This window comes from Alligator sinensis, unplaced genomic scaffold (genome assembly GCF_000455745.1).
Source record: "Alligator sinensis unplaced genomic scaffold, ASM45574v1 scaffold347_1, whole genome shotgun sequence".
Lineage (NCBI taxonomy): Eukaryota > Metazoa > Chordata > Crocodylia > Alligatoridae > Alligator > Alligator sinensis.
This window is the reverse complement of record NW_005841922.1, coordinates 1,120,503-1,140,959: the sequence shown is the minus strand read 5'-3', so window position 1 is coordinate 1,140,959 and position 20,457 is coordinate 1,120,503. Positions and strand designations below refer to the sequence as shown.

The following is a 20,457-nucleotide window of genomic DNA, read 5'->3' as shown; positions in this document are numbered from 1 at the left end:
CTTTCCCTAGTTTCTCACACTCGTATGTCCTCCCATTCTCCTTACTGCCCTTCTTTCCTCTGCCTTGTTCATTCCCTTTTTTTCTTTTTCACTCTCTTCTTATCTACTCTTTCTATTTTTCCTCTTCTACTCTTCTCCCCACTGCAATCTTTATAAGACATGAAAAACTTGCCAATAACTTAAAAAAAAAAATACCAACCCAACAATCAGGATCACCAGAGAACCCATCTGCCAGCAATCTGATAAAGTTGAAATTATTTTTTACTACAGGAAAAAGATCAGGCTTAATAACTGAATGGGCAGGCAGGGATTCACTAAAATCACATAAAAACCTTTCTGTAATTATGGGCCATGAGCAGATTTGGAAAAAGATCTTCCCTTGAAAATCAAGTTGATTTCTGCCACCATAGTTCTCCTTTCCTCTACAGCCTCCCTTTTCCACATGCAGAAAATGCTTAACAGGATCAGACATAAATGTCCATCCACTTGAGTACCCGGTCTCTGAAAGTGGCTATTACCTATGCAATGCCGTAGCAAGGGAGGGGAGGGGGTCAGTGGGGTGACCACCCCAAGCACTGAAGCAAAGGGGCACCAACAAGGCTGCCCAGCCAGGGTGGGGTGTGGGATGGAGCCGTGAGCAGCTCGTTGCAGGGGAAGAGGTGTGGGGACAGGGGAAGGGCAGCTCCTGCTGCTGCATGTAGTCCTAGACAAGCATGGGTGGGGGGGTGGAGGGGGTGTCCCAAGGATCTGTGCACAGGGCGAGGGCAGGCTGCCATTGCGGGCTTTACCCCCGGTGCCAAACTTCATTGCTACAGCACTCTAAGGCCCCAGAGGTATCATAACTCTGTAGGCATATATGCGGTAATCTGCCATCTTCATTAGCCTCAGCCTGGTTTCTAATAATTAAAGATTGGCTTTATATTCCTTCCAAAATTGTCACCATCAACTAGGACAGTACTAGATATTATATACTTATTGCTATAATTATCCAGTCTCTCTTTTCACTGCATGGTGCCACAGGAAGCCTGTAGTTCAAGAACTGATAACAGTTCCATTCTCACTGGGCTGTCTGTTAGGAAAACCAGGCATCAGGCCCAAAGCTGTTCCAGCAGCTCTACAGTAAAAGTTAGATGGAGAAAACTTGCCAGCCTGATGAACTATGGACATGCAGCCCTGGCTTCAGGAGCTTACAGGGACTTTCCTCTATGGTAAGTATATAGGAGAGGTAGTTAGCCATGTTGGTCTGAAGTCAGACAGAAGGCAGGGTAGATTTGCACCATTATGGGCTAACTAAATCATGTATACATATTTTCCCACCTAACATATAATATATAGAAGCAATACTTAAGGTACTTGTCCTGAAAGCCTCATTCCTTATAAGCTTCTTATGAGCAATAAGCCACTATGCAATTTGGAATGTATAACACTGCCATGCAGACAACAGAAAACTCATGAGCCAGGAGGAACAAACTCTATACAATGTATCCAATACCCATCTTAATATTCCTTAGTAGTATGGAAGCTTGGGCTCATAGGCCCTGAGAGTGATTTATTTGAAGGTGCTGCTGTAAAAATAATTGCACACAAAGTTTCAATGTATAAAGACTGTTAAACCTGTAAAGACAAGCACTCAAAAGTTACAAAATGCCCAAACAACTTTATCATCCTCTAATTACATGACTACAGAATATGATTTCCACTGAGAAAAACATAATCAAAAGAGTCAGAATACCAAAGTAGGTCAATTTATAATGGCAACCAGATTTAATGCGTCACAGGGCAAGCAACTGAATTAGATAGGTGATGAGCACCCAGCATCAAGTATTAAAAATGCAATAGCCAGTAAATGTACTAAGCTCCAAGTCAGAAGTGAACTATATGGATGCAACATCTGATAACAGACATCCAGGATGCCTTATTAAAAGTACCATCACAGGTACCTTTGAGAAGATTAAAGTCCTTCATAGAAATTAATGTTTTAAATGACCTTCTGAGTTATTACAAAAACAGACAGATTATCTTTCAGTGTTTAAAAGATAGGCTGCTACATCTCTTATCTCACTCGCAAATGGTGAACGCAGTAATACTGCGCTGCACTGAACAGTCTACATTAAAGGAACTAGAGTATAGAGACAGTCATCAATTTGTTTATCAGTTCTTCTCTTAAGGAACAGTATCTGAAATGCCACTTTCCTGGCAGTAAGTAGTAATTACGCAATGTCACGGTAAGTATCATGCATGTGTGTAAAAGGACAAAATGGAGTAGCAGCTGTGCCTCTTGTGTTTGGAGCTGTGCCTGCTAAAAAGCAATAAATCACTAGCAATTTACAGACTGACAGCATCTTTTATATGTTTCTGAGATGTTAATAGCCTCTATCTAAAGTAAATAAAATGACCATTTAAATGACAAATTAGTTTATGAAGGTTTAATGCTAAATGTTACTGGGGAAATGGCACACTGGTCTTTCATACAGATAAACACCTGGACACACAAAAGCTAAACTGTAAAATGCACTTTGCAAGAGCTCTCACAATGACTCTGGGAGAATGACAAAGCTTCATCACTATTTTTTTTAAATTTCTGTCAAAGTAAACAGGAAGCCCTAAAAAGGAATAAAAGTCTTTAGCATACTCAAATGCATAACACCCAACACAAGGTAAATCTACTTCACATGGAAAGAAAATGAAAATGCTGCCATCAGAAAAATCTAGTGAACTTTAATGCTATAATAAATCATTTTAATGTGAGTCCTGGTGCCGATACATCAATGGTGAAAGACATGCTGAATACCAGATCAGGCAGCCCTACATGTAGCAACGGTGTCACACTAATATAAAAACCACATTAAGAAATAAATTTCACCTTTAAACCTGTTCATGTAGACATCAGCTAAAGCTTTTTCTTGGACAGATTTACCTTAGGGTATATTCTGATTGCTTTATATAGACAGGCAGACTATTCTAGTCTATGCTCTAGGGGCTTTTTTTGTGGGGGGGCAGGGGGGGAGGAGAGAGAGATGTAGTGAGGGGTAAGGTGGGATGGAAGGGACAAAGAAAAGTCATTTTATACAGAGATAGTATTTAACAACAAAAAATTCTAGCCAGTCACAGTGGTAGATCCTTTAGACAATTCAGGATGCCCTGTACTCAATAATAAAAAAAAAGTAAAGATTTTGGCTGAATTGCTTGATTTCATTCATTCAGCCCTAGCCAGCCCTTCAAGATGAGGCTTAGAAGGGGCAGATCCATTTTCCATGTCCCAGAATCCTCTCAAGAAAAATGCCATGCAACTTGCAAATACTTTTAAGCACTCCACTTCTGGATCTGAGTGAGAACCCACACTTAAGACCATGTTTTCGTGACAAAAGCTCAGCAAAAACTAGCATATAATTAGGAACCTACTGAAATGGCGATTTCACACTTTTCGCGGAAAACACTAAATCGAGGGTCTTCCGTGAAAAATGGCAGGTCTCCGAGATTTTTGTGGGATCACCTGGAAAAACAAACAAACAACTAGCTTACTAGCAAGCAAAGAAAAGAGCGGGGAGCCCTGCAGCCTTGGAGCACATGGGGCGAGAGGGAGCTAATGAGAGGCTGAACCTGCGCCTCGGGCTCAGTACAGGTGCCAGTCCAGGGCCAGTGGGGAAGCGAAAGGGCTGCAGCACCACCTTTGAGGCAACCAGAGTCACGCTGCAGCTTGAGGAGGATGAAGAGCGAGAAGAAATCCTTCAAGGAAGCAAAATTTATTTCAGCTCTGGATCATGTAAGGCAGTATCCCCTTCAGGGGCCTTGCAAGCAGATGGAGAAAAATTGCTCTGTACTACTTGCAACGTGACTCTGGACGTGACAAGGAAAAACAGTATAGGTCAATTGACACTTAAGAGTCTGAGGTGCATATGAAGTAAAAGGTTCCTGCAGAGGCTGAAGGTCAGATCAAGAAGCAAGCAAGCATGTCCTTGCTCTTTAAAAGGACCATGGAAAACAGTTTGGCAAGGCAAGTGGCAACATTTTCCCTTATGGAGGCTTTCACAGCAGCAAACATCCCACTGGAAAAAACTGATCACCCCAAGTTAAGAGACTACCTTATACAAATGTGCCAAATGCTGAATGTTTCCCATGTGCAAGACTATCTCCAAGCAGTGATTACTTGAATGTTCAGTCCACAAAGTCTGCATTGGCAGTGTAGCAATCCATCTCCATTGTGGCTGATGGGAGTCCCCGACCCTCAAGATAACTATGTGCAGCACATTTTATTTGGGGAGCTGGACAGACCGGGACCTGCCTGTTTTTCAAATGGAGCTGGTCCACCTCATGTCTGTCAAGTTTTCTACTGTGGCTCAGGCCACAGTGAAGCCGTAGTGAAGGCTGTTGTCAACTACAGCTTAGAATTTAACAAGATCTCAGCATTTGTCTGACAGCGCCATGCATACGAGGAGGGGTGTAGGTTGTAGCCGTGTTAATCTAAGGACGTAGGCAGACAAGGTTCTTTGGGTAAATCTTTTATTAGACCAATTTAAATAGTTGGAGAAAAATTTTAAGCAAGCTTTCAGGTTTAAAAACCCTTCGCCAGGCTGACAAGAAAACCACTCTCTCTCCAATCTCTCAGTCCTGATCCTCAAAGGAAACTTACACAACACTTCCCAGAGACGAGCCTATAAACTCCACTTCATCAACCTCCTGGATACTAAAAATCATGGACTACATATAGACATTGGATTTATGACACATTATAACCTTCCTGACATCTGACTCCCCAGGTACCTCTCCACTATCTAACTGCTACATTCATTCCCCTTTTCCACCCGCTCAGTCTGTCTCTCACCCACTGACTCCTCAAGTTACATCTTCACTGATGCCCTTTCTTGCATGCAGCCCAGCCTCTGGCTTCTTTACTATTCATTCCATCCAGGAAGAGCACACACTAACCGCAGCGGCATCCTCAGCCTGACGCATGGTTTTTAAACCCAAAAGCTTGCTTAAAATTTTTTCCCAACTATTTAAGTTGGTCTAACAAAAGATATCAGATTCACCCAAAGAGTATTGTCTGCCTATGTATATGTGGAAGACTTTTTCTGATGTGCCCCATGGAATGAAGCCCAATGCAGTTCATGTCACCTGCAATGTGGACACACTGTCCTTAGTAAATGACATCTGATGCAAGCAGTTCCCCAATGTGGATAGCCTGGTTTCCTCCTTCAAGACAGCCTTCAAACACTTTCCAGGTACAGGGAGTCCCTTTCCAGTCGAAGTGGGGACTCGCATGTGATGGTCCCTGCCACCAGAGCCTGTGCTCACAAGGTGGAATTCGTGGTTCAGTGTGGTCTCTTACCACAAGACTATGCAGCACTAACAGCAATGTGTGTCCAAGAAGCTAGAAAACCTACCTGGCGCACAGTGCATGCTTAAGTTACATGATCTCCTGGAACAAGGAGACATTCAAGATCAAGTGAATTTTGTGGCAGAAAATGCCAACTGGTTCATGGTAACGTGGTTTGAAGGCCGACAAGCTGTGATCCACCATGCACACAACAAGCTGATGGATTTGATGAGTTGGGTCAAAGAAATGGCATCACAAGGACTATCAAGCTGTCATCATTAAAACCATTAGAGAAGAGCCCTGTTCTAGGCGATAGCCATGAATTTTAACCAGTACTACAAGTACAGCCTGTCACTACCACTGCAGCTCAAACAACCAGTTGTCTCCTTCCTTAGTGCTTCTCACATTTTTGACCCCAAATCAGGTGCCTTTTCTGAGTTTTGATCCTCAGCTACCAAAATCAATCCCTGAATGGCAGAAAGAGCATGACGAGGAACATGCTACTTACACAAACTTTGTCAAAGAGTGCCAGATGCCTGTGACTGTGACCATGTTTTGGGAGTCTGTTTCTAACCAGCTTCTGCATCTGTCTGACACGGCAAAACACTGCCTCGCTATTTCAAGCAACTCAGTGGACACTGAGCATGCAATCTCAGTTTATGGACACGTGTTTACCCCACAGAGACAGAGGATGTCAGTGGAAACTGCCAGTGGATGCTGCATGCTAGTGTTTAACAGCTAACATGAATTGCCCGTCTCAAGATTAGCTCTGAGCATTGCTAAAATCCGTTTTTTACAACTTTAATAATAAATTATGGTGATGACATTAGTTACAATTCATGGTATGTATAGCTTTAATTTCATAAGACATTTCAGTTTAGAGTTTAATTGAATGCTTAGATTACTTAATAATGTGTCAATTAATGGCTTCCATAGGCTTATCAGGGTAATTATGATGCAGTGCCTGCCCCTCAGCCAATCAGCAGTGAGGGGCAGCACCTCCAGAGCCCCTTGGCCAATCAACAGTGTTGGGGGGCCCTGCACCACAAAAAGACTGCAAAAATGGCAAGTGGTGGTGCGATCCAGCCACAAATTTGGGACTCATCAGCCACAATACGAGTAGACTCCTACATATAATTAGTCTGCCCAGAGGGATAGAGGAAGTTTAATCTCACTGTATCATTCAATACTTGTATTGTAAGTTAACCTGTCAATACTCATGAAATATCAAATTAATTATGTTAGTCTGGAAATAAATTATAATTACTGTTTTCTAAAATGGCATGTCCACATATTGGGCACCCTACCCCACATATGAAGGGACAAAGCCTGAAGATTTCAGTAAAGGAAATTTCTCACAGAGGTGTTCAGTAAGTTTTATTTCACTTCTATTTCACTAGCTACAGTCTATTCACCAAAGCCTTTGCCACCCTCACTTGCAGAAAAGCAACAGCGTCAGAAGCCCATGGCAGGTCTTTTACTTCAGTTCCTAGCTTCTGCCTCTATAGACTTGCATTGAATTCCACAAAGAAGCAAACTGGGTTTGCACTGGTTTTGTTTCTTTGCAATATATAGATTAAGCTAAAAATCCTGGCAAGAGTTTGTTTTTTTTAAAGATTTTTTCTGCTTGTTTTTCAAAGTGGTAATTCAGATGTATAGTGCCTTTTCCCCCCGCCCTATTACAGACATTATGAATAGTATCACATGTACAGCAGAAGTGAAATCCAGCAGTCAAGAGGAGGAATTTTGTTTCTTTATTGCCAGCTACTGAATTTGGAAGTCTAACACATTTGGGAGCAGTAGCAGATCTAGGAAAAGGAAAAAAAGTCCTCCCCATTTTACATGATCTTTATAAACTACAGGAGTACCAGTTTAAAAACATGGCATGCATTTGTAGTATTTGCATGTCAAAGGGCTTATGTACACTATGACTATGATACTGTAACCAACTCGTTCCCAGACATCCAGCCAGTTTCAAGGAAAGTTTTATTTCCTCACAACAGCATTTCTGCCCTGGAAACTAGGTCTGCGTATTTGCCTCTACCTATCTCAGTGTGCTTGCATGAGTGCATTCTGGGAAACAAGACAAAAAAAAGACAATTCTGACTCTTGCTTACGTGTTTGTTCCAGATCTTCAAATGTATGCACATTGTGCTGCTTAAACATGCTACCTCAGTGCAGAAGATTTTAGGAAGTAACACCCCACTTTTAACTAATATGAAAGTATCTAGCAGTATGTAGAAAAGTACTTTACTTTTTCTTAGGTGTGGTTATAGAAACGAGGCTCTAAGATCTTATCTGTTCACATACTTAAAGCGACAATAACTTTTTAGTCAAAACCACGGAATGCGTTGGTGGGTGTTACTAACTTACTTTTCTCCATTCTTCATGCACATTACTAAAGCTAGCATCACTGTAGATACCACATGGGGTTACTACTGATCTGGGAGGAAACTGTAAAAATGACAGATATACCCCACCACAAACCACCCCGCCCCAAAGCTGACCAACTCAGCTGGATGTATCATGATCTCTTACCATACACTCCTTTGTCCAACAGAAGTAAAAATTCATTCACTGCATTCCGCATCTCAGATTCAGTAAGATCTAGCAGAGAAACAACCTTGAAATCCAGCTGTCTTAGCAAGTTGGTCAATTCGTATACATCTACCATTGGAGCCTTCAGCTGGGGGTGATTCCAGTAGCTCATATTTCCAATCAACAGTGCTACCTTGTCTATTGCTGAAAAGACAAAGAAAAAAATTACACATTCCTGGGTCAGATGCATACGTATCTTCTTTTTTTAGCCTTAAATATCTGCACTGAGTTGAAACACACACTCTCTTCAACTGAAAAAAAACTACTCATTTTCCATCACTTGGGAAAACAAACAGGAGTGGCAGCATGTCTCAAACAATCTCTTTCATCTCTGTGAATCCATGGAATATTTCCTTTCTATACAGTGGGTGAAGCCACACATGCCATTAAGGTGACATGATATACTCGGGCACACTGAATGCAGCGTCTACACATGTGCCAGGACCACAGCAGTTGAGCAGGGATGGAGCAACCTTGGGATGCCAGGGGGCCCCAAGGATTAGTCCCAGGCTGTGAGTGGTGGCATAGGGGCTGGCTGGAGCACAAGGGGGCTAAAGTGCAGGGCTAGGCAGCAGGCAGACCCAGAATTTAGCATCATTGTGCCCCAGCCAGCCCCTATCACCATGTGCACATAGTTAAGCAGTTGAGTACTTTGCTGTAAGATGGTACTGTCAGGGACTGTCCCCAACAGTACTATCTTATGACAGTTAATTAATTTACAGCACCCTAATACAGGTGCACGTGTAGATGGTGACACCAAAATGGAATATATTCTGTAACTTGTGTCTGTGGAGCTCCCAGGCTGTTGCTGTTTTCAGAACAGAAGTGGGGAAAGGGAACAGAGGAAGTTTGGTTTGGGGGGTTTTTAGTCAGCAGTGGAAGGTGGAGTGGGTGGATTGGAGCCCCCCTATCTTGGGCTGGGGAACCACAAGAACAAGCTTCCCAGCTGGGAGTGGGGAGTGGCGTTGCTATAAAGACTGGGCTGCAGGCTCACAGCAAGCAACTGGAATCCCCAACTCCCAGACATGACAGCAAACTTCTGTTAGGTCTGGGAGATGGTTGCAACTCATAGCACTTCCTGCAAAGTGCTATAAGTTGCAACAGGGAGCTGCTCTTCTGTCTGCACCCTTGAATTACATCAAGAGAAAATTAGGTTGGATACTAGAAAGAATTATCCCACCATGAGTTTGGGTGAGCACTGGAACGGGTTACTAAAAGGGAGGTTATTAGAATCTATCTCCATCTTTGGAAGTTTTCAAAGCCAAGTTAGAGAAACAATTGGTTGGGATGTTTTCAACAGAGATAATCCCACACTAAGCCAGGGGTTGGAATAATTGACCTTCTGCAATGTTCCAGCTCCATTCCTCTATGATCCTAGGAACATTTAGTCTTCTTAACTTCAAGGCCAATGATGCAGTGTGCAGGCCTATTCAGCACAAAGAAGCATGTAGGACCATAGGCCTGGAAGGCACCTCAAAGTCTTGCACCAAAGTCTTGTTCTATCCAACCTCTGCTTATAAGTTGTATCCTTTTGCTTCCCCCAAAAGGTCCTCTGCTTATTTTCTTTTAAATGTTTTTTGCAGCTTAAAAAACCTCCCTCCCCACCACAAGGTTTTGAAGATATATAGATTGGTAGAGAGCAGTCACCATTAATCTACCAGCAGAACACCCTCCACATTTTTGCAGGCTCCAAAACAGCACGAAGGAAGGGTTCCTTTGGGACTAAATTTCACAGAATCTGTTGAGCATATTTCTAAAACATAAATATCGGCTTTTTAGATGCTAGAATAAGACAATCAAAGTAACATGCTCTGTGGGTATCTGCTCTAGAGGTACAATATATCAATTGTTTTCCCCAAAAGATAATATATTCTTTGTTACCTATAAATGGGTCGTTGCTTAGAGGAAATGTAATGAGTCAAGTTAAGGTATGACAAAAGCCATTGTAAAAACAAAAGTACATCATGATTTAAATTTAAGAGAAAGATACTTTTCAATTATGTTAGTCAGATGGAACAACATGACTAGGTTTTTGAAAGATTTACAAAGTAATATCTGTATGTGATGAAAGATGGATTTTTCTTGAACACAGCCAAGTAACAAAGAACTCCTGTACCACAGAGCTGATCTCTCTCTTGTTTCTGAGGATGGGCAAAGAGAGAAATTCTGCATTGCTATCATAGAGAGGGCTGAATAATATTTGTTTTCCTCCCGTTTTTATTTAAGAATTAATCCTGCATTTGTGCAGGGGGTTGGGCTAGATGATTCGAGGTCCCTCTCAACCCTAGGACTCGACTTTCAAGTCTTCAAGAGCATCCTGTTTAGCTGTTTTTGTACCATATTATATCCTTAAATAATATATATATTTATGTTAATAGCTCTATATCTTTGAGCTGTTTTTACTTTGTGCCACAAAAGTCAAACAAATAAAACACTTGCACACTGTCAAGTCTAATTAAACTGCTTAAACATACATTAGATCAGTTTCCATTTGTTGTTTTCCAATAAGAGAAATTTGTCACTGAGAAAAAAAAAAACCTGTTCTATTCTTCTAGGACAGTTTAGGAACATTTTAGACATGCTCTCAATATTTTTTCTACAAGAATATTTGAGCAAATCCACATAAACTGCATGATAATTAAGGTCAAGAAGGCTGTTGTGATTTCAATAAAAGACTTTGGAACAAAAGTGACTGAATTAATTGCTAGCAAATTGGTCACTTGAATTAGAACCTGTAAACACAAATTAATTTCTAAGGGTGTAGATACACAAGCACTTGGAGCCCTTTCAAGATGTCTACATTTAAAAAAGGCTGGTATGTTCCAGTTGTTGTGTGTGAACAAACTGAGAATGAATCAAATGTAACAAACTTGCTCCAAATTTAACACTACATTTGAATTTCCCACTTTGAAAGGGCTCTGAGGGCACTTATACACGTGTCGGGAGGCTGCTCCAATGCGCTGTAATTGCACGATTAATCAAGTCTACTGAAGCGTGGTCATTACCGCGCTCCAGACTCCAGCGTCACGTGTATCAGCATCCTTCTGCTGGAAAATGGCGGCAGGGCACTTGAACTAAAGCTAGTTCTCCAAGTTTTAGTTAAAGCGCCCCCGCTGCCATTTTTCAGTGTGGGGATGCTGATACACGTGATGCTCCAATTGCTTTAATGACAGTGGCTCTTGGAGTTGCTTTAATTAAAGCGCCCAGCCCCCTGCACTCCTGGAGTTCACTTATAAATGTCACGAGTATGTGTGTGTCCACAGCCTCAACAAAATAAATAAATAAATCACACTACAGTGAACTGTAGCTGCAAGGCTAACACACTTGGCCAGAAATCATTCAACCCCACATGATGTGAAAGAATTTGTGCCCACTATGACTACTATGTTCCTAAGATTTTCTTAACAGGAAAAAGCATACCACTTATGAGGTAATACATTTCAACTCATTCTGGAAGTCAGACTGTCAGACACATTCCACTTTCAGTATGTGGTCTCTTTTGTATAAAATAACTAGCTCAAGGTAGAGCAGCAACAGACCCCTCCCTGTAATGACCTTTCCTAAGGCAGGGAAACTTGTCACCATGCAAAAGCTTGCACTTTGTTGTGTTACAAACATGTTTTGACCTTTGATTGTTGAGGTCTATGTTTATTCCTCTCACAAAGGAGATTAATAGCTAAAGAAAGAATCAGTCCTAGTGAAATTCTTTCAGTACAGGTTCAGATTGTCTCAAACAAAGGTCAACTCTTAGGAGTTAAGCAGTAGAATAAGAAATTCCTTTTCGGTGACAAAAAACAAAATGAAACTCAGCTTCGAAGGCACTGCTCAACACACTTTAGGAATTCAGGGCGCTTCTACACGTGCATTAATGCACCTTTCCTAACATGCATTAAATTTAGTACCTCCAACGTGAGGGTGCCTGTACATGAGCGCAGAGGTTGCTCTGACACACTATAATTACTAGGGGTGTGTGAAGCAGGTAGTATTCAATTTGGATTTGGCCTGATTCGGGGGACAGCGATTTGATTCGCTGATTCAGATTACTGTCCTGATTCAATTTGGCCAAATCCGAATCTGAAGATTTGATTCTGATTCAGAGAATCAGTGATTCAGCCATAGACACAGCTTTATGTTTTTTCCCCATACCTCGAGAAGGCTGAGATGGTGGGGCAGATGGAGAGTCCCACGGGAATGCAGGGGGCCCCCCTTGTGCTCTGCAGCAGACCCGGAAGTGGACTTCCGGTTCACTTCTGGGCTCGCCACCGAGAACATGGGGGGGGCCCCCCAGCACCTTCCCGGCTCAGCGATCAGCCGCAGGGGACCCTGGGTGCCCCCCCCAAACCCAGGAGGCACCAGTTGCTGAGCTGGGGGGCGGGGGGGGGCTTCTGGTCCACTTTCAGGTCCACCACTGAGCGTGCTGGGGACCCCGCCACACCCCCATGGGACACTTCATCTGCCCCACCATCTCAGCATTCATGAGCAACCTGGTACCTTGAGGTATGTAGGAAAAAAACATATAAAGCTGTGTTTATGTCCAAATTGTCGAATTTCTCCAAATCAAATCAGAGGCTTCCAATTCAATTTGGAGAGATTAATGGGTCTCCTGACAATTCGGATTCAGAGATTCGGCTGCCAAATCTCCTCTGAATTGAATCAGCAACCGAAGCTTCGCACAGCCCTAGTAATTACAGTGCACGGGAGCAGACTCAATTAATTAAGTCTGCTGTAACGTCGCAATTATTGTGTTCCAGCAGCCTCCCATATTTTGTATATTAGTGTACCTGTGCTTAAAAATGGTGGTGGGGTGCTTGAACTAAAGCTTGTCAAACAACTCATCTTGGGGGACCCTAGCCCTCAGGAGGTTTCCCCCAGCCTGGGTTCCCCAGCTCAAGCAGCCCTGGGGAGCTGAAGGGAATCCCCCTCCTCCCCATTCCCAGCTGCTGATTGCTTCAGCAGCTGCCACAGGAGGCAGGGAGAAGTCGTCGTCCAGGCTGGGTGCCTGATTGTGCAACCCAGTATGGGGGCACTGGGGAACCCCTACGTTGGGGGCCTTCCCTCCACCCCAGCCCAGGGTGCCTCAGCCCCGGGCAGCCCCAGGGAGTTGAGGGGAATTCTTCTGCTCCCTAACCCCTTGCCTTAGCTGCTGTGAATCTCAGGAATAGCCCAGGGAACAGAGGGAAATTCTACTCCTCCTCCACAGCTGGTTTTGTCTTAGCTTCTAGGAGTATGAGGCAAAACTAATGCAAGGCAGCAGAAGAATCTGGTTCAATGTTGGTGTTGCAGCCAGGAACCACGTTGTGCCTGGAGGAGCTGGGCCGGGCCGAGTTGGCTCCATGCCATACTGCCGGGAACCACATGGTTCAGGGAGGTGCCCATGCCTGGCTCCATGCCATGCTGCACAGATCCTGGTTGCAATGCCGGGACCCACACAGAGCCAGCCTGGCCCATCCCATCCTGGCTCAATGACATGGTAACTGAGCGCTGCTGCCTGGCTCTGTCATGAGGGTCCTGGTGCTGCTGGGCTGGGCCAGGCCAGGGCAGCTCCATGCGGGTCCCAGCATTGCAGCCAGGATCCATGTGGCATGGCATGGAGCCAGATGGCCCAGCTGGGCACCTCCCAGCAGCGTGCAGGTTCCAGCTGCATGGCTGGGACTGCAGAATGCAGCAAGAACTAGCCCAGCCCCCACGGTTCCCAGCTGTCTTCTGCTGCCACTGGCCCTGCCCCAGGCCCCTTGCTCCCAACCTGTCTGTTCACTGCCACTTTCCCCTATCCCACCTGCCTCCGCTGCCTCTCCGCTGCCTTCCTACCCTGCCTGCTGCCACTGCTCCCCCTCCTAGCCCACCAGCCACTCCGCAGTGTGTGGGACCCAGCTGCAGAACGCAGCAGGAGCCATCCAGTAACCATATGGTGCTGGCTGCGTCACGCTGGCTCCTGCTGCGCTGGTGATCCTCCTTTCCCACCCACCCTCCATCTGTTCCTATCTGAGTTTCCACTCTTGGATGGAGGGAGGGCAGGGGAACAGCCTCCTGGTTGCCAGGCCAGAAGCCTCTAGCCAGAAGTTTCTGGTTGAGGGCTGGGGCAGGGCTGGGAGGGCCTTGCTGCTTCCACTGCTGGGACCTGCACTGACTCCTCCTGGGTTCTGCTGCTGCTGGTGCCTTGTCATCTTTGACAGGCAGCCACAGGAAGACAATAATTAATTTTCTAAATACTTTAGGGGCCCCATAGACTGGACAGAATGGCCTGGTGGGCCAGATCCAGCCCCCAGGCTGTATTTTACCCTCCCCTGCACTAGTATGCGACTTGGAATACTTGCAGTACAAGAAATGGCTTCTTCCTTGTTGCCCAGAGATTTTCAGCCCAAATTAGAAAGCCCTCAAACAAAGCCCAAAAGGCACTATTACAAGATAAATATTCCCCAGAGATGGAAGTACAGATGAGTTATGAGGATGGTTTCAATTTAGAGAAGACATGCCAGCCAACTAGTTCTGTAAATATTATAAAGAATCCTGTTATAGAGTCTCTCTCCTCCCTCCCTTTATTTTTCCTATTAGGCTACATCTATATGGCTTCTGGAGCAAGCCCAGGAGTGCTACTTAGGGCCCTTGCCACGTGTTACATAAATCACACAATGAATTGGTTAACAGGGGGGACCAGCAGGCATTGGGGGAGTCCCTGTTCCCCCGAGCACTACCAGGAGTGACTAGAAATAAAGGTCACAAGCTGGCAGAGGGTAGATTCAGGCTAGACATCAGGAGGTGTTACTTCAGTCAGGGCGGCTAGGATCTGGAACCAACTTCCAAGAGAAGTGGTGCTGGCTCCTACCTTGGGGGTCTTTAAGAGGAGGCTAGATGAACACCTTGCTGGGGTCATTTGACCTCAGTGCTCTTTCCTGCCATGGCAGGGGGTCGGACTTGATGATCTGTCAAGGTCCCTTCCGACCCTACAAACTATGAAACTATGAAACAATGAATTTAGACTGCCCATACGTGTAAATTAAGACCAGCCACACATGCAAAGTAATTATCGTGCATTTAATTGCACAATTAATTTAGACTGTTCATGCATACAAAGTAATTATCATGTCATAAAAATGTTCATCCCTCTATAAAAAGAGCCAACCAGCTACAGAGTTAGTGCTTAAAAATGTGTAACCACTTTATAGCTGGTTCCTATCTAGCTTTAATTTAAATGTGTAGCAGGGCCCTGTAAGTCCCAGCTGTATGAGCTACAGAACCAACAGCACCTTGCACTCAGGAGCCTCTAGACACAACAATGAATGTGTGGGTCTCATTTCTTGGCAGTTTCTTGTACTTACTCTAGAGACCATGTAGAACAATTTCTATTTAAGGACTGTAAATCACACAACAAAGTTAGGAAATGTACTGAACCTTTATCAGTATGAGGGGAAAAACACCCTCATTTAATAATGTATCAAAATACTATGACACTCCAAACATAGTGCATGTTCAGATGTTACTACATAACTACATTTTAAGTATAAGTAAGCATTATTTATAGCAGTGTTGAGTGAGGAACACCTGTTCTTATTGCTCCATGGCTTATTCAAAAAGCTTCTTTCCAATTATGATCTTGAAACACAAATGCTGATTTTTATGCATTGGCACACAAACAAACTTACCTTAGGGAACTAAGATGTCAGCTTGCAAATGTCCACTGCTCTTGAATAAGTGCATGCTCTTACCTGTACTGAATCTCTCAGTGCCAGTGAGGCAAGCTACTTTGGGGCAAGAATGGACATATGGGCCCTCGTTTCAGAGCAACTGATATGCTGGTTATTCATTCATTCATTCATTCATTCATTCATAAAGAATTGCACCTTAATTTGCCTCTCCACAACTTGCTTGTATAATGCCAAATTGCAGCAATAGGAGAGATAGTAAGATACCTGGTGCTTGCAACCAGATTTATAACTCAATGTCCCATGCAAAAGAAAAGCAACCAAAGGTTTTATTTACTACAGCCACTATCTCAGATTGGTAGAGTATTTGCACGCTCTGCCTATGTACATACTGAGACCATAGACAGAAGGATTAAGGACTATGAACAAGAATTACCTGACATTATACCCAGTCATAGAAATACTGGTGCTCTTCCCAAAGTTCACTAACCAACAGACAAGTGAGCTGCAGATGAGAAATATGTACTCATCATGAATATGAAACTACTCACCAGAAGGCCTGCCACCTGATGGTTCTTGAACAACTAACGAGAGAGAGAGAGAGAGAGAGAGAGAGAGAGAGAGAGAGAGAGAGAGATCGATCAAGTACCAATCAATCATCAACACTTTAAAATATAATTGTGAACATTAAACAAGTTGTGCAGAATCTTTTAAACTTAAAGCAGTGCCCTATTTCAGTTCTCTCTCTGTGATTTCTTGGTGTGTTATTTATAACCTAACTTTGAAGAATTCTTCCCCATTTTTAACATCCATTTTTAATAGGAACTTCGATTCTTCCCCATTTTTAATAGGAACTACTGCTGTTACCTAACTCTCTGTCCTCCTGTACACTGGTAGGATTTGCACTGTAATTTAAATGCCCATAGAAAGTGATAGCAGTTTTGGATCTTACATTTTAGTACCATGCTTTCCAAACACGACCTTTTTAATCAGCTCTATTTGCAAGGAATCAACCAGAGACATGAGTGGGGAATATACACTATATTCAAAGCTGGAAATTTGTCATGTAAGGAATTGTTTTACTCTTTTTCCATTGCTAGCAGTAGCAGGGCAGAGCTAACGGAGACATTCAGTGCTAAGCAACAGGTGGGTGAAATGCCCGCCACTTCCATTAACATCCATCAATTAAGACAATTCTGCTGATTGATTCTTTTGGAGCCTAGAGCAACCCTTGGCAAAAATAAGCATGGCCTTTGACGCCTGGCACAGGAATTGCATTACCCTTGTGATGTGGCATTTTGGAAAACAGTGTTTGCAATAATTCCTAGTGGGGATTCCAGACGTGGTCTTCCAACACAAGTATCACACAACTTTAATTTCTGCAAACTATCATAACCTCAATGATTATGGCAATCTCTTGGCAGCCTTACTGTAATTTGATAAGATGTCATTCAAACTGCAGAGAACCAGCTGAAATTAGCATCGTGATGAAACTTCAAATATGAAAACCAGTACAGAAAGCCAAAAAAGGATTTTTAAGTAGCACCAGGCTATTTGGCAACAATATAAATGGTGGTTTTTCAAATTACCTTCACATGAATGCAATTAAAACTGTATTTTAAATACCCTTTGCTCAGCAGTTAACATTTACTATAACAAGGTGTTGAACTCAAACCCCAACTGTAAGCATGCCCAGATAATACAGACACACAAGTTTAAATTTTACAACTCAGGCCTATTTAGTTTTCAGTGATTTCTCCTATTTAAAAAAAAAACTGAAAAGAAAGCCATTCATTTTTTTAAGCAAACTACTTACCAGGCTTTCCAACACCACTTAGCTCTTCTGTAAGAAATGCACAAAAATAGTAGTTACAAAATTTGACAACCAGCAAAAATAAGAAAAGTTCATAACAAAGAGCTCTGCTATATTTAACAGAAGCTGGAGTTTAAAATAGTAAGTCCTCAAACCCAAGCAAGTTATTAAAAAAAAAAAAAGGAAGAAAGTATTTCAGTAAATATATCCCCTCCCATTTCCCCCAAAACACACCATTACAAAAAGAATAAAATAAAAATCAGACTAGTGTCTAACCCTAGTAATTTTCACATCAAAACACAGAAACACCAAAAGGAAAGAACAGTCTATATTTCAGCCATCTAATCCCAGAGTCATGCAAGCAGTTTTAAACAAAGAAAAATAGGAAAATCACATGCTGTAATAAGCGATTTGTTTTTAAGAACGTTAAAAAATGGCAAGATCCACAAAAGAAAACCAATATATGTACATATGTATGAAGGAAGGAAAGTCCTTCTATCTTAATTTTCAAAAGATGCGGAAGAGCCAGATATCTCACTCATTTATTTCAGGAATACAAAACTCTAAAACTCTTGGTTCAGAGGTGATACCTTTTATTACACCAACTAGAAAACAGCAAAAAAATATCTTTCTTTGCAAGCTTCTGGACACATGTGCCCTTCTGCAGGCATTTATTTCAAGTATTTCACTGGGAAGAACATTACAGGAACATTAGAGGTCTTTTGCTTTGGGTGCTGTAAGACATACTGTATTGCATTATGTTGTATTATACTGTATTGTATACACGGGGATTTGCCACAAATATATGTATTTTTTAAAATTGCTATGGCTAGTGATTCAAATGGTAAGGTTCAAGCAAAATCAGGCTTACATTTTTAAGTGTTCTTTTATACAGAGCATCTCCTAAAGAACATATAACTGGAATAGTCGAGGTCTGGCTCGCGTACAACTTCATGGAGTAGTGATGCCTACCTAGTAGGCCAGCTGGAAATATACCTTACACAGGCTTAAAACCAGTACTGTCAGTTCCATGCCATCACCACCATGGATGGCTTACTTGTGTACCAAGGGTCTCCGTCTGCTCAACCCTTCACCAGCTGGGGCAAGTTAAAAGGCCTGCAGCAATGCTAATGTAAACTGGGGTCTGAATCAGCTGCCAGTGGCATGTATAGAGCTTGGCTTCTTACAAGGCTATTGCTTCTGATCCTAGCTGGGGTACCTAAATCACCCTCATGCTTCACAGAAATCTGTAGAAATGTCTTCCTCCGTAAATTTTCATGCATGTAGGAATGGTGCAGAACCCAAATTTCTGTGCATCAGATTTAAAAGATAAAGAAAGTAGCTCTGGGTTTGGTTTATTTGGATAGTGCTAGACCCAAGGAAGCAAAAGGGCATGCAAAGTACTAAACTAAAGTCCTAAATTGAACATGCTCTTTTAATAATAGATCATTCAGCCACTGAATCCCAGCATGCCAATGCATTTATTTTTCAATTGTCCAAAGTTTTACTTTACCTTCGGTGCACTCCACAGGCATAGCTTTTCTTTCTTGTGTTTTAAGAGGGGGGAAAAATGGAGGATAATTTATGTTCTCAGTTATGAGTGTTATTACTTACAGGGGAAGACAAAGGTTACTGCTAAATAGGAAGTGAAGTACTTGCCCTGCCTTCTGCTGACACGCCACACCCAACACCACAGTTAGAAACTTGGTAAAGTGTGCAGAAATGTTATGAGGAGATCTCAAAGACTTTACAAATATTAAGTTTCTAAAAATCCCTGAACGGGTGGCAAGTGCAATATTTTACCAGTGGGTAAAAGCAAAGTACAGAGAGGTTCAGTGGCTCACCTAAGTTTGAAACTTCCAGTAGGGATTCTAATAAGTCACCTGGTTTTAACTAAGTGGCCTACAAGAAGTTGACCGATTTCTTACCTACTACAACGTCTATCTTCTTGCTTTCTTGATTGTCTTGGTCATTAAATACACGGCACCAATAAGTCCCTCGTTGATCTATGTCCACACAAGAAACCTATTATGCATCAACCCACCCCCAACAAAAATACTTGTGAACCAGTTAAACCAAGAGCAAGTGAGAAAAAAAAAGTACATACATCCATCACAAGGTTTTAGATGCAAAAGACTGCGATGCCACAATGACTTCCTGTAAGTAGACCCCTGGGACAGAGCAAAGCTCACTGCTGGATTGAAGCCAAAGAATCTTACTAGCAATCTAGTTTTCTGGTTGGAGCTGCATTAAATGTTGAACACTAAGGACCCATGGGCATCTGGAAAAATATTTGCCATAGGCAAACACTATCAGGCATGGGGTAGAAAGGATAGCTCCTGCAAAAGTCCATGAGTAATGTAATTAATAAATGCATCATGTACATCATTATATTCATAGCTCCCTACCTTTCTGTACTGTTATATTGTGCATATCCTAGAATAGAGCAACACTGAAAACCTTTGCCACAGCTTCACCTAGTTAATACCAGACATGTCCTAGCAATTCAACTCACTGTAGCAATCTGCACCCTACACAATAATGAAACATTAGTAAGGGGACACCAGAAAACTGAAGGACACAAACACCCTTGATGATATTTCAAGATGACAATGATTATTATTTCCCTTAAAGAAATGTGACATTATGAAATTGGTAGCACTAGCTTCAAAGGACAGTGCTCAAAATAACTTACCGTGTACACTTTTTTGTTCCCGTTTGTCAGTGGATCACCATTTCTGAACCACTGGTAACGAGGAATCGGTTTTCCAATAGCACCACACTCTAAAACCAATGTGTCCCCCATTGTCAGGCTTTGTGACTGAGGATGAATGCAGATGTGGATCTTGTTTTCAGGCAAACCGACCCAGCTTCCTTAAATTAGAGAGAGAAAGAGAATTTAGCCAAGATTGTTTGAGGCAACTCTGAGCTTTGCATTGCTTCCTTGCATATCATCTTTCTCTGATCCTGCATTCTACCAATGAAGTTAAGGCAAGGAAATCAATTTCAACATAAGAATCCTACACTGCCAAAGTATTAACACACACACACAAACCTACGCAGTCAGACACCTGCCAACCCCCCCCTGA

At 42.7% G+C, this 20,457-nt stretch overlaps 1 protein-coding gene across 1 annotated transcript in view; it reads right to left on the bottom strand.

Moving 5' to 3' along the window:
• Positions 1-20,457, bottom strand: part of MALT1 (MALT1 paracaspase) — a 70,331-nt gene that overhangs the window by 22,687 nt on the left and 27,187 nt on the right. The window contains exons 5-10 of the mRNA XM_006019099.3: positions 20,064-20,242; positions 19,297-19,393; positions 18,882-18,914; positions 17,372-17,398; positions 16,107-16,139; positions 7,856-8,059 (exon numbers count right to left, since the gene is read on the bottom strand). Of these exons, the coding sequence (XP_006019161.1) occupies positions 7,856-8,059; positions 16,107-16,139; positions 17,372-17,398; positions 18,882-18,914; positions 19,297-19,393; positions 20,064-20,242 (573 nt within the window). The remainder of the gene's footprint in view (positions 1-7,855; positions 8,060-16,106; positions 16,140-17,371; positions 17,399-18,881; positions 18,915-19,296; positions 19,394-20,063; positions 20,243-20,457) is intronic.